General features: G+C 41.3%; 1 protein-coding gene across 3 annotated transcripts; it reads left to right on the top strand.

Moving 5' to 3' along the window:
* Positions 1 to 228: 228 nt before the first annotated feature.
* On the top strand, positions 229 to 14,080 carry LOC307162113 (putative oxidoreductase ZK1290.5). 3 transcript variants are annotated; one of them, XM_079877192.1, is made up of 8 exons: positions 229 to 570; positions 6,271 to 6,519; positions 7,058 to 7,159; positions 7,248 to 7,339; positions 11,818 to 12,000; positions 12,375 to 12,434; positions 12,608 to 12,732; positions 12,921 to 14,080. In XM_079877192.1, exons 1-7 carry the CDS (start codon positions 483 to 485, stop codon positions 12,701 to 12,703), a joined length of 870 nt encoding a protein of 289 aa, XP_079733318.1. In that variant the 5' UTR covers positions 229 to 482; the 3' UTR covers positions 12,704 to 12,732; positions 12,921 to 14,080. The 3 variants fall into 3 exon arrangements, with proteins under 3 accessions (XP_079733318.1, XP_079733317.1, XP_079733319.1); XM_079877191.1 differs by lacking the exon at positions 12,608 to 12,732 and having other exon boundaries at positions 247 to 570; XM_079877193.1 differs by lacking the exons at positions 229 to 570; positions 12,608 to 12,732 and adding an exon at positions 4,416 to 4,492 and having other exon boundaries at positions 12,921 to 14,072.
* Positions 14,081 to 14,417: the final 337 nt, after the last annotated feature.

The following is a 14,417-nucleotide window of genomic DNA, read 5'->3' as shown; positions in this document are numbered from 1 at the left end:
TGTTTTTTTTTGTTTTTTTTTTGGTTGTTGTTTTTTTTAAATATAATTCCATGTATCCCATTTCAGTTTGTTGGAGCCATTTATATTTTAAAAACATAATAAAAACATAAAGCCATTTAGAAACTGAATACTATTTGCATATACAATAACTATAATTTTCTTATAGTTATTGTATCCGAATGATCCGAATGATCCGCTAGAGTCACTGATTCGGTCAGTTTAGCAAATGATTCATCTTCATTCGGTTCATTAAAAGATTCGGCTTAACGGAACAATTTCGTTCACGACGCTAATTTCTTTAAAATAGAGATAGGTGAGGCATTTTACATGTTTTATTCTGTGAGTTTACAGAGACATTTACAGAAACGCTCGCGTTCAGTCCTGCAGAGAGCGGTAGTTAGTGAGAAACTAGGGTTTTCTTCTCTGATACACATCGAATCGTGCTGTGTCCATAGAAGTGCACATGAGCTTTAGTCTAAAATATGGTGACACTTCCCAGCAGCTGCACTGCGCTGTCCTGTCCTACGGTTGGGCTGTCGAATGGACTGAACATTCCCATTCTGGGTTTAGGTGAGAACAAGCGCCTTTATGACATCCGAATGCATACATGGCATATTGTGGCATAAAAGGTAGAAATTATGTCATAGAAATAACTATTTCCTAATTATAACAGTCATCATTTAGACTGTGTTTGTATCATAGTTATTTGTCTTTATTCTTTTCAATATAATTATGACTTAGTATTAGTTAGGGAAAGTTAGGCTTTTTTTTTTTTGCCAATCTGCAAAAAAAAAAAATCTTACCAATAGCTTTTTTTTACCACGTGTTCCTATAGGTGTCTAGTAACACCTCCCAATTTATCCACGGCCAAATCCTCTGGGAAACGCCTGGAGAGTCAATCAAAGTTGGGGTGTCCAGACGGCCTGGACCCTGAGTAAAAATAATGATTTATTTATTTATTTTATTTTTACCAATATTACCTTTTGAGATGTCTAACTAGGGGGTTTTAGGGGTGCTGAATCTATCCCAGCCATTAGTTTTGAGTAAAAATGACTCCAAGTCCAAACAAAAACCACATAAAAATGGGTTTTTTGAACAATTACAAAACAAAACTTACTAAATCAGTTTAAAATTTAACAAACTTCATCCAACTCCCCTACATCTCCCTCACTCCGGTTATCATCTGGCTGGTTGATGTTCTGGCCAGAGTTACCATGACAGTTCCCACAAACAGAAATACGCTTGACGCCTTGCTTTTTACAGCAGCACCTGAGAGTGTCACAGTCCCCTGCACAGTTGCAGCTGACAAACTTCAGAAGTTGGTGCAGTGCAATTAGGGCTGTCGCGATAACCGCAATATCGCAGTACCGCGCTACTGACAAGCCAACCGCAGAGGAATTCAAGTAACCGCAGCAACCGCGATATTCACGTGTTTTCTTTTTTCATAAGGCTATACCATTCTTGTTTTGAACTTCGTGCATGTGTATTGAATGTTAAATAAGTTAATAATGATAATAAGACGTGGTGATCATGGTTTTATCATGGTGATTTGTACAGAGGCTTCGTGGATTTGCACTTAAGCCTAAACAGACAGTGAATGAGAGAGATCGACTGAGCGCGTGCGATTACCTGCGTCTGTCTTTGAGGTCAAAGTCATATCCGTGAAAGGCCGTGTCCAAGGAAAGTTAAATATTTGTCCTGTCATCCTTTTAACGTTTAAAATAAAGGGTGTTTACCATGAATGGCATCAGCGACAGCGCTGGTCAGCATCCACAGCGCGAGGAACTCGCGGTCGCGGGAAACAAAACTCAGTGAGTCACGCATTGAATCAATGCCATTTGTCTCTATTAAGTGAAGCTTCAGCGCTATGCAACGCATTGCTGGTCAGCTGAGCCTTGAAAAGTGGAGCTCAAAGTTAAAAATTAAACTTGTTTCATTACTATCTTTTAACGTATCGTTTTTGAACGTGTTGTTGAATGAATGGTTTAATGACTCACTCAAAGACAGTCCGTTGCCGTAACAACTGTGCGCTGAGTGACAAGCTTTCAATGTGCAGATACGCGGTTTAGTTTCGGTTTATTGGTTACTGAAAATGTACTCGTTTTTGTGCATGCTGACCACATCGTAACACTTATTTATATAGCAACAAATAAATCAAAATAAATCAAAATAAATTAATAAATGCGGTAAAACCGCATACCGCGCTATTGAGCCACTCATAATTACCGCAAGGGAAAATCCTTCACCGCGACAGCCCTAAGTGCAATGGGATCTGTTGTAGGGACTGGTGCATAACCTTGTTCTCCTTGTTTCCATCCATACTCAAGGACATCCAGTGATGGACTTTGTAGCAGTAGCCGATCTCTGGTCTGGAGATATGCTCGCAGAGAGTGCTGTGCTGGAGCTCCTGTAGTCGGAGGCAGTTTCCAACCGACCTTAGGGGTTGGCTATATAACATCCAGGTGAGCCAAATACTTCCTCTTGCCTTTCTTGCCTCATCTGAGAGGAAGTGGTTGGCTCACCTGGATGTTATATAGCCAACCCCTAAGGTCAATCACCTGACATTGTTGATATTAGGTATTGAGCAGAGGTGGACAGCAACAAGGTACATTTACTTGAATACTGTACTTTAGTACACTTTTTGAGTATCTGTACTTTACTTGAGTATTATTTTTTATGGAAATGTTTTACTTCACTACATTTGAAAGACAAATATCATACTTTTTACTCCATGACATTTCTGTCAAGGTCCTTGAGTAGAAAGGAAGGGGATGATTTTGGTTGCAAGGGTTGCATTTTGTTTGGAAATGAAAGTCGGGTTGACGTCAGAACTCGACTGATGTTGGTTTCTGACGTCAACCCGTCTGTCCAACGTTGGAGATTAACGTCAATCTGCCGCTGGATTCTGACATCAACTTGATTTTCATTTTCAACGTTGGGTTTGGCCAAGCAGCCATTTGGGTGTCCGAAACCATTGTGGACGTTATTGAGTGCACTTATTCAATCTCACATTCAATCAATCCCACTACTGGAACTGTGTTCTAGAAATAAATGTGATATTGATATGAGGGTAGGCAGGCATAGATTCAGAGGGTAGGCAGGCATAGATTCAGAGGCATATGGTACTTTAAGTATTACACACAACAATGCAACAATAATAAAACAATGCATTGACATTTACTTTTTACTTATAATACTTAAGTAATTTTAAAGACAAGAACTTCTGTACTTTTACTTCAGTAAATATCAGTCTTTACAACTTTTACTTGTAACAGAGTAATATTTGACCAGTAGTATCTGTACTTTCACTCAAGTAAGGAAGTTGTGTACTTTGTCCACCTCTGCCTCTCGAGGATAGGTGGAAGACTGGCGTCATTCAAGGGAAGACCGTGGTGACGGTCTGAGTGAGGTCGAAAAAGATCTGCAGTGAACCAAAGACAGTCTCAAAAACGCGGTTTGAAATCGCTGGTGTTTCTGACGTCACAAACTACCTTAAAGACACATCTTACGATGTCGGAAAGATCCGGGAAGCCCTCCCGGAGAGATACTGTAAATACCTGATCTTCCTACACAGCTTCTCTGGCTGCGATACCGTATCAGCAGTTTCTGGGTTTAGCAAACCAACTTTGCTCACCAAGCTCTGCAAGACTGACAAAGCAGAGGGGGCCATGGATGTGTTCAATGACATCAGAGCCAAGAAAAGTGACATCATCAAAGCTGGCTGCGAACTGTTCAAGCTCACATTCTGCGGAAATCCACCTGAAGATTTGGAAGACTTAAGATTTGATATCTTCAGCAAGCGGGTCGCAGCCGGGAGCATCAAGCCTGAGAAAATGCCTCCGACTACAGGAGCTGCAGCACAGCACTCTCTGCGAGCATATCTCCAAACCAGAGATCGGCTACTGCTACAAAGTCCATCACTGGATGTCCTTGAGTATGGATGGAAACAAGGAGAACAAGGTTATGCACCAGTCCCTACAACAGATCCCATTGCCCTGCACCAACTTCTGAAGTTTGTCAGCTGCAACTGTGCAGGGGACTGTGACACTCTCAGGTGCTGCTGTAAAAAGCAAGGCGTCAAGCGTATTTCTGTTTGTGGGAACTGTCATGGTAACTCTTGCCAGAACATCAACCAGCCAGATGATAACCGGAGTTGGATGAAGTTTGTTAAATTTTAAACTGATTTAGTAAGTCTTGTTTTGTAATTGTTCAATAAAACCATTTTTATGTGGTTTTTGTTTGGACTTGGAGTCATTTTTACTCAAAACTAATGGCTGGGATAGATTCAGCACCCCTAAAAAAACCCTAGTTAGACATCTCAAAAGGTAATATTGGTAAAAAAATAAAATAAATAAATCATTATTTTTACACAGGCCGTCTGGGCATCCCAACTTTGATTGACTCTCCAGGCGTTTCCCCGAGGATTTGGCCATGGATAAATTGGGAGGTGTTACTAGACACCTATAGGAACACATGGTAAAAAAAGCTATTGGTAAGAATTTTTTTTTGCAGATTGGCAAAAAAAAAAAAGCCTAACTTTCCCGAACTATATGTCATAGTTAGGCCTTATTTAGCCAGTTATGACTAAGTTTATCATAATTTTGACTTTATCTCATAATTTCATAATGACATAAATAGTCATAATTATGACTTAGAAAGTCTTAATTTCGACATTGCGTTTCATAATTATGACTTACCATGTCATAATTATGACTTTTTATGTCATAATTAAGATTTATCAAACAAGCAAAATGGGTTTCCAAAGACTCGTGGGTAATTTACAGCCGTTTGTTAGGGCAGGGTCATTCCTACAGTTTGGTGGATTTTGAATATGTACCCTGTGATGGATTTTTTTAATTAATAAAATAGTAAACTGTATCTTAAACTAACCATGTTTCTAACATCTAACCTTATTTCTTTTTTTAGGCCTAACATGCTACTTTGAAACACAATGTACAAAAACGTTCTGTTCTTTGTTTTTGAATGTTTCCATACCCATTTTACTTTGGTTGTGTGCCATACCCTTTCATTTTGGTTGTTATAACAAATAAAGGAAATGAAACTAGACAGATGACTTGGCTTGAAACCTGGTGATTATAAAGTAATCATTAAAACAGAATTTGCTCCTACCTAGTAACATAAGGGTTTGCATACGAAGAACAATATATATATATATATATATATATATATATATATATATATATATTTATATATATAAAAATTAAATGTGTAAAATCATTAATCATTAAATTAGTTTGTGTCCCTAAAACTCCAGTCCACCCTGTAACATTAGTGCTTTTTGGCTTTTATAATCTTAAACGTATGCCCTAAATCACATGACTTGCTTGAAGTGACATAATTTCTTGGAAACAACTCCAAGAACAGAGTAATAATCAGTCATACACTTTTCTCTCTTTTTCATAATTTTAGAAGATTTATCTAATGGCATAAAATAGCATTTCTCAATGGGGGTATTCGGAGAACATCAGGGGCAATATTTTCCAAAGGGGGGATTTGAGGTGTTTTTGGGGGGTGTTAAAGGTGAGTTTATGACGTCAAAGATTTACGAGCTGAAACTTGTAACTACTTGCAAAAAAAATAAATAAAGAAGATCTGCAACATTGTCTACACCGTCTACATCCTTGGACACATTAAAGCGAACATTTCAAATCCAGTTGTCGGTAGCGGACCTAGATAATGGGTAGGGTGGCGCTGGCCCAATAAACGCTGAAAACACTGCCGTAACACATAACATGTCCACCCTGTTATTTCTAATTATACTGAACATGAAAATGTTTCTTTATTTAAAAAAAATAGATTTTATCTGTTAAAGTTCCAAATGTCAATCTTCTGTTAGCATGTTGTTCTTTCCCAGCTAGTAATGGGCTTTATTAGTTTAAAACACCTACCCTGTTACACTCTGCATTGTAAATATGTCATGTAACAGGGTGGACAAATGCCATAGAATGTGAAATTTGAAATATGTGGTCTGGATTATTAGGTTATACTTGTCTGAGCTTGACCAGTGTGTTTGTATGATAGACAGACTTTTTCTTCCTCTGACAAGACTAAAAAAATAATTAATTTTAAAAATGTTCTCAACAAATGCCAGTCTAATGACAATTTTTTTGTTAGTGACACCAAAATTGGCAACATGTACTCTTTACCAGTAATGATTTGTGTATATTTGAGCAGTGTCAAATGTCTTTATTGTCACTACACATACACAATCGTAACAGTTTTGAATTGTTGTGGTCTCTCATTCATCAGGGACATCTCATGATGGAGGCTACAGTCATGAGGCGGTGCTCTATGCTCTACAGGAGTGCGGGATAAGACATATTGACACGGCCAAGCGTTACGGCTGTGAAGAGGCTTTGGGGAAAGCTGTGGCTGACAGTGCGGTTCCACGAGAGGAGCTCTGGCTCACCACCAAACTATGGCCTGGAGATTACGGCTACCAGAGCGCCAAACAAGCCTGCCGGGACTCGTGTGCCAGGCTGGGGGTGGATTACTTGGGTAAAAGAGTGACATTTTAAAGGGATAGTTAACCTAAAAATGAAAATTAGCCCATGATTTACTCACCCTCAAGCCATCCTAGGTGTATATGACTTTCTTCTTTCAGACAAATACAATCTGAGTTTTATAAAAAAATGTCCTGGCTCTGCCAAGCTTTATAATGGCAGTGAATGGCCGTTTATGTTTTGAAGTCCATCAAAGTGCATCCATCCATCCATGATAAAAGTGCTCCACACGGCTCCGGGGGTTAATAAAGGCCTTCTGAAGCGAAGCGATGCGTTTGTGTAAGAAAAATATCCATATTTAAAACTTCATAATAAAAAATAACAGAAACAGCCATTCACTGCCATTATAAAGCTCGGAAGAGCCAGGATATTTTTTTTTATAAAACTCTGATTGTATTCGTCTGAAAGAAGAAAGTCATGTACACCTAGGATGGTTTGAGGGTGAGTAAATCATGGGCTAATTTTTCAAAGATTTCTTTGTAAACAACCATTGAACGTCTTGTAATGGCTTTTGAAACAACTTTTTTACACAGACCTGTATCTGATGCACTGGCCTGACTGCATGGTTCCAGGTCTCTCCAGTCGCGAGGTTCGAGCGGAGACGTGGAGAGCTCTGGAGGAGCTTTATGATGAAGGTTCGTGCTCTTTCAGGCTCATTCTACTGCGTAGAAATGACAGTAACTCAGACAGTTTGTTGATCATGTCCCCTCTTCTTTGTTGCAGGTTTGTGTCATGCCATTGGAGTGAGTAACTTTCTCATCCATCACTTGAACGAGTTGAAGGATCGCGGTGGAATTGTGCCTCATGTTAACCAGGTGTGACTGAACGAATGGCTTTTGACGCAACTCTTAAAACCTAAAAATGAGAACTGCATCAGCTGATGATGATGATAATGAACTTTGTTTAGAAAGCATGAAGTGCAAAAAAAGCAGCTGAAATTGTTATAAATGAAATGGGAAAACAATAGGTTACTGTCGTAACCCCGGTTCTCTGAAACATCGAGTGGAGTGATCCACCTATGGGAAGGGCATCCGGTACCTGACCTCTGTAGAAGCATCCAATTGCACCAAGTCTGGTTAACAGACAGAAGCGCGCAGCCAATGCCCGGTAAGGCCACACCCCCTTACCTAAGGCATATATACCCCAATGCGCGCTCGTGTACCTCAGTAAGTATATTCGCTTCTCGTGCAGCAAGCGGGGCAAAGCTGGTGGATCTCTCCACTCGATGTTTCAGAGAACCGGGGTTACGACAGTAACCTATTGTTCTCTTTCATCATCTCGTTTCGAGATCCACCTATGGGAGACCTGGACAGCTCCCCGATTGCCCAATACACCTACAGTGAAATTCTGAGACCAGAGAAGGACGGTCACCTCCGAGAGGTGGTGCCTGACACGTCCTAAAAGAAAAACATGGCCCTGCCAGCGTGACGTCACGCTGACTGCAGTGGACAAGCAGAGCATGCACATGCATGAGACACATACATGAAATTAGCCCCCCATTACCAATGCACATAGCTAAACCCAAGAAGGAATGCGAGTGTTTGGTGACTGGAATGAACATAACTGACCCGCCCGTTCACTCCTTGTTGGATACCCAACGGGGCTTGAGGGAAAGGGTTAAGAGGACCCTACCCCTAGGACCGAGTGTGCCACCGAGGTTCTAGTGACATCTAACTGGTAGTATCGCACGAAGGTATGAGGAGAGGCCCAGCTGGCAGCGGAGCAGACGTCCTGCAGTGACACTCCCCTGAACAAAGCCCACAAAGCCAAGAGGTGGCTAAGCCTCTTGTGGAATGAGCTCTGATGCCCTCTGGGGGCTGCACTCCCTTCGCTTCATACGCCATAGTTATAGCATCCACAAGCCAATGTGAGAGGCGTTGCTTCGAAATGGGGCTCCCCCTATGCGGGGGAGCCCATGAAACAAAGAGCTGATCGCTCTTACGGAAAGCACTGGTCCTGGTCATATATGCTCGCAGAGCGCGGACGGGACACAGAGCATTCAGCCTCTGATCCTCCGGGGAGGCAAAGGGTGGAGGGTGAAAAGCGGACAGCTCCAAAACCTCCGACGTGAACGCAGGGAAGCATTTCGGCATGAAGGCCGGGTTAGGCTTAAGAGAAACCTTATCTCCACTTAGGGAGAATTTGGCGCACGAGGGATGAACCGAGAGTGCGTGTAGCTCACTGACCCTTTTAGCAGATGCCAAGGCCAAGAGCAAAGCTGTCTTGAAGGACAGCAGCTTAAGGGAGATACTCCCCAGCGGCTCAAAGGGATGTAGAGACAGCGCTTCCAGCACCATGGAGAGGTCCCACTCCGGAACAAATCTCCTGGTGACCGGTAAAGAGCGGCGTGCACCCTTCATAAACCTGCGGATTAGAGGGTGCTGCCCAACCGACGAGCCCTCAAAACCCACATGGCAGGCTGAAATCGCAGCCAGATAGACCTTAATAGTGGAAAAAGACCTGCCCTTTTCCATGAGGTCCTGCAGGAAACACAAAATATCGGGCACCGAGCACTGATAAGATGTGAGAGGTTCGTCCTCTCACGGGCCAGGCCCAGAGAGCCACCCTGTCCGGGTGGGGGTGGTAAATCTCCCCGTTGGCTTGGGACAACAGGTCCGTGCGAGGGGGAAGGCGCCATGGCTCGGCGTATAACAGAGGGATTATCTCTGCCAGCCACGGGGCTTTGGGCCACCTGGGTGCTATCAGAATAAGAGAAAGGCCATGCTCCCTCACCCTGGCCAGAGTAGGAATTATCAGGCACAGAGGAGGAAAAGCATACAGCAGCACTTTGGGCCATGGGTGGGCCAGTGCGTCCGCCCCGAGGGGCGCGTCCACGTCCTTTAGCGAGAAGAACATAGGACAATGATGGTTTTCGCGCGAGGCGAATAGATCTACGGCTGCCTGTCCGAATCTCGCCCATAAAATCTCCACTATCTGCGGGTGAAGACGCCAATCCCCGTAGATTGGGTTTCCCCTCGATAGCAGATCCGCGCCTCTGTTCAGAATGCCTGGAACATGAGTCGCGCGCAATGACAGAAACACCCGTCTGCTCCACACCAAAAGCTTGTACGCTAGAGCGTGGAGTTTCGACGAGCGCATGCCTCCCTGACGGTTGATATAAGCCACTGCCGTGGTATTGTCGCACCGTACTAGAACGTGATGTCCCTGCAGACGAGGCAGAAAATGATTTAGAGCTTTCCAGATGGTCAGGAGCTCTAAATAATTTATGTGCGCTGAACGTAGTCTGCTCGGCCACAGACCGTTCACCGTCCTGCCTTCCTGGGTGGCTCCCCAGCCTGTTAAGGACGCATCTGTCGTCACAACTTTCCGCATCGTAACCGTCCCGAGGGGGGTTCCCCGTGCGTAAAAGTCCTCGCTCTCCCAATGACGCAGGGCCGCCGAGCAGGCGCGCGTCACCGTTACTGAGCGGCAGAGATCGTGAATCGGGCTGAAATGCAGTGACAAAACCCATTTCGTGAACGCTCTCATTCTCAGTAGACCCAATGGCACAACCTGGATAGATGAAGCCATGAGACCCTGCAGCCTGAGGCATGTGCGGTATTGTACTCTCGCCCCTTCTCTGAACCGAGACAGACAGTCCATCAGAGAGCGAACGCGCTCTTGAGAGAGACGCGCTCGCATGGAGACTGAGCTTAATTCCAAGCCCAGGAAAATGACATTCTGACTGGGAGTCAGATTGCTTTTTCTCATATTCACATTGAAACCGAGGGATGTGATGTGCGCGAGTACCCGGGTGGTGTCCCGCGACACACTTTCCTTCGATTCGGCTATGATGAGCCAATCGTCTATGTACGTCAGAATTCTCAGCCCTGATAGTCTCAGGGGTGTCAAACCCGCTTCCGCACATAAACAGAAGGTTCGGGGACTCAGACTGAGTCCAAACGGCAGAACTGTAAATTCGTAACAATTGCCTTGGTAGGCGAAACGAAGATACTTCCTGTGTGGGGGGTAGATGCTTATGTGAAAGAAGGCATCTCTCAGATCGACTGATGTGAACCAGTCGTTCTGCTTTATGGCACGGGCGAGAGAGCCTTGTGTCAACATTCTGAAATTGTATTTTCTCAAATGCTTGTTCAACACTCGAAGATCCAATATGGGGCGGGGTGGGCCGCATTTCTTTGGAACAAGAAAATACCGGGAATAGAAGCCCTGGTTTATCAGATTGGGTGGTACCCTCTGAATCGCTCCCTTGCTTAGGAGAGAGGAGATTTCCTCTTTCAGAATGTGTGCGGCGTTTTCCTCTGTGTGAGAAGAAAGAACACCGTTGAAATGTGGAGGTCTCATTGCAAACTGCAGCCTGTAACCCTTGGTTACGGTACGCAACACCCACTCGGGAGCTGAAATGGCCTGCCAAGCCGCTTCGTGGCTCGCGAGCGCCCCCGCTCGGACTGGAGCGGAGCTGTGAGCGTCCAGCTGGTTTGTCAATGATGCAATGCCGCCATCCAGAGGGCACAGCTTTATGTATAAAGAATTAATGGTCATCTTTATTCTCCATAATAACACATCTGTTATTAAAGCTTTTTCGAGGTTTAATACACTCAATAGCATCTTTCATAAACTTCTGTACATTTAAATATTTAAAATGTTCTATTTTATAATGGCATTACTTCAAAGTAAACCGTTATTTTGGTCAAAATTCAAATGTAATTGCAAAAAAGAAGGTTAGATGTATATATATTTTTAGGTTATAAATTATATATTTAAATATGCCCACCTCAGATAATGCCGATGATGACGCTAAACTTTTTTTATAAAGCATGAAGTGCATAAAATGCAGCAGAGATTGTTACAAATTAAATAGTAAATTTAAATAAAAAAAATTATGCAAAAACTTCCATACACTTCTATAAAGGCATCAAGACATTATTAAAAAAAAATTCTTTATTATATAAAACACATAAAATAAATCAAATGATGCATAAACCACAACTTGGTGGCATTCTTTATATAAAATCTCAAAGATATCAAAAATATGAAAATGTATTGGTTCCTCATTTAGCTTTATGCACAGTATAATAATAATTATATATATATATATATATATATATATATATATATATATAATCGATGCATGAGGGCAACAAAGGCTATCTCATCTGGTCCGAGCCAACAGAAGGTCTAATGTGGCACAAGTCACACAATTTTAATGATGAAAAGTAAAAAAAAGAAATAAAACTATACGAGAGATTAATGCAGAATTATTAAACCGGACACTATTTTGTACAAGGTGCCCATTATGCAGCTGAATGATTTGAGTTTGATTTACTCGCAGGTGGAGTTTCATCCCTTCCAGCAGCCTCTGGAGCTGGTTGAATATTGTCGGAAGGAGAATATTGTTTTTGAAGGCTACTGTCCTTTGGCCAAAGGTCAAGCCCTCACTCACCCAGCAATCATGAAGCTCGCCCATAAATACGGCCGCAGCGCGTCACAAATATGCATCCGCTGGAGTATTCAGGTACAGTTTGCTTTTCAAAAGACCCTCAAATGCAGTTTATAGGGATCACTCAAAAGGCAATATTCTCCCGCTCATGTTGTTCCAAACCTGTAGAAGGTTAAATCACGGTCTCCTATTATTTCCAGATATGTTACTCTCCATATGAAGATAAGCTCAAAGCTGGTCATGTATTGTAGACACAGTAACATTATGAAACAATATAGTTTCATAATATTTGTGAAATATCTGTCTGCGACAGTAATGTAATGATCATCTCCCAACTCTTGAGTTTTGTTTGAGATATTATTTTTTCTTTTCCAGAATGTCATGCAAATATAATTCAGAAGTAGCCGTTATAATGTTATTCATTAACTTCGTTCTACATTTCTTTTCAGAATGGAGTTGTCACAATTCCAAAGTCCACCAAACCAGACAGGATCCATGAAAACTGCCAAGTAAGTTAAAATCTGGATCTTACAGCTGCAATTTAAAAACAAATATATCATTTGTATTATTTATTATACATTCTCAGTTCTCTTTGAATACTTTTTGCCACTTATTGAACTATCAATAGTTTCTCTTTGAGATCATCCTTTTTAAACCGCACTCATAATGTTGTGCCGCGCAGGTGTTTGGGTTCAGGTTGGATGATTCCGACATGGCAGCTCTGAGTTTGTTGCATGATGGGAGACATGTGAGCTGGGACCCAACTCATGTGGAATGACCAAATCTCCAAGAAAACCACCTGTTCAGGTGAGCTTGGAAAACAGTGAGAGGCTCAATCAGTCTAGTTTGTGATTTAAAAAAATCCAAAATGGTATTGTAAAGTAATTATGTACATTATTAAGGATGATCTCAAAGATAGTTTCATTGTTTAGGTTGAGTTGTGTGTGTGTGTTTTTTAACCTGATACTCATATTAGCTTCATAATTACTTAACAGGTTTTTGGATTCACACTGACAGCAGAAGACATGGACCTAATGAGTGGTTTACACACCAATCAGAAGCTGATTCATCTCACTCATCCAATCTGGAAAGGATAACCTGGCAATCAAAATCCAAGAGGTTTGTTTTTAGGACACTGACAGGTCCTGATCTCAGTGTGAGAGGAAAGGTCATTTATGAAAGTGATGAATTCAACGCAATCAGTGATTTGAAAGCTGCTGCTGTCACATGTGCCTTTTTAAATGACAAAGCAAACGTTGAAGGACTATTATTTGTGCAATGGTCTAAATATTTATAGTAACGTTAGTAGGAGGTGTACAGGGTACAGAACTTTTGCCACAATTTTTCACATATTAGCAGTCATTACCTGTGCCAAATAAATGTGTAACCATCCATGCTGTATTACTGTGAAAACACAACCTCAATGTTTATTTATTGTGTACACACTAAGAGCTAGTTAGTACACTTTTGTATCCTCAAACACTAGACATGGATACACTTTTATAGTGTTGTAAAACTAGGTGAACACAAGCAAGATGAGTTGATATTGAAGTCTACTCATGTTCACTGTATTATTATCAGTATGGCAGATGTATGTTCTGTTCTCCCCTATTGTTTTCTATTATGCATAATCTGTCAAATTGTTGGTTGAATCAGAAACATCACTTTAGCAATTGTTTATATTTCTAATTCTATTTTAAACTCAAAGATTTGTGAAATTGTGTGTGCTTGACATGCGAGAACCAATGAGGTTCATTCTTGTGTTACGCAGCACGTTTGAGCTTCAGTGAGGTTCATGGACATTAACATTTACTTTATGAAAACCATTAAAGATTTTCACAAGTAAGAGTGAGAAAAAAAAAAAAAAAAAAGAACTCTCAAATCAGAGGGCAGAAGGCATGAAGTAGATTGTGTACAATAGGTTTATCATCAAAGTTTTGGTCCTAGAAATTTGCATATTAAATATATTAACAGAATTTTACAGAAAATGTTTGTTATGAGAGAATAAATGTTTTAAAAAATGTGGTTAAAATGTTGTAATGCATTGCCAAACAAGCATTCTTTTTTCAATGAATTTATACCCTCAAATCATGAAATCATGAAGTTGTATTATTTATGTCCTAATAAAATGGCAATAAATGAATTTTCTGATGTCTCTTTATGGTCCTGCCCTTTTTAGGTGTAAGGTGCAATGCCTTGGACCATAAACTTCTAGTGCAAGTTCTGTACAATGTGTGTGATCAGTTAGATCACATGCGCTTGTCCTGAATCAGGAAACATACTTGGATCTGTGTTCGAGTTTCTCTGAAGCCGCAGTGTTGGGCCTGAAAGAAATCTTTAAAAAAATAAAAATGAATAAAATAGCACAGCCAACACACATCTTTATAGCAGTGTTACCAATATTGTTTATTCCATCCCTCTCATTTAGAATCGTTGTACACAAGTTACATTTTCTTTTCAATATCACAGGTTCTGTTAAATTATTTTTTATT

Source organism: Squalius cephalus (assembly GCF_949319135.1).
Source record: "Squalius cephalus genome assembly, chromosome: 7".
In the NCBI taxonomy this organism is placed as follows: Eukaryota; Metazoa; Chordata; class Actinopteri; order Cypriniformes; family Leuciscidae; genus Squalius; species Squalius cephalus.
This window is presented reverse-complemented; position numbering and strand designations above follow the sequence as displayed.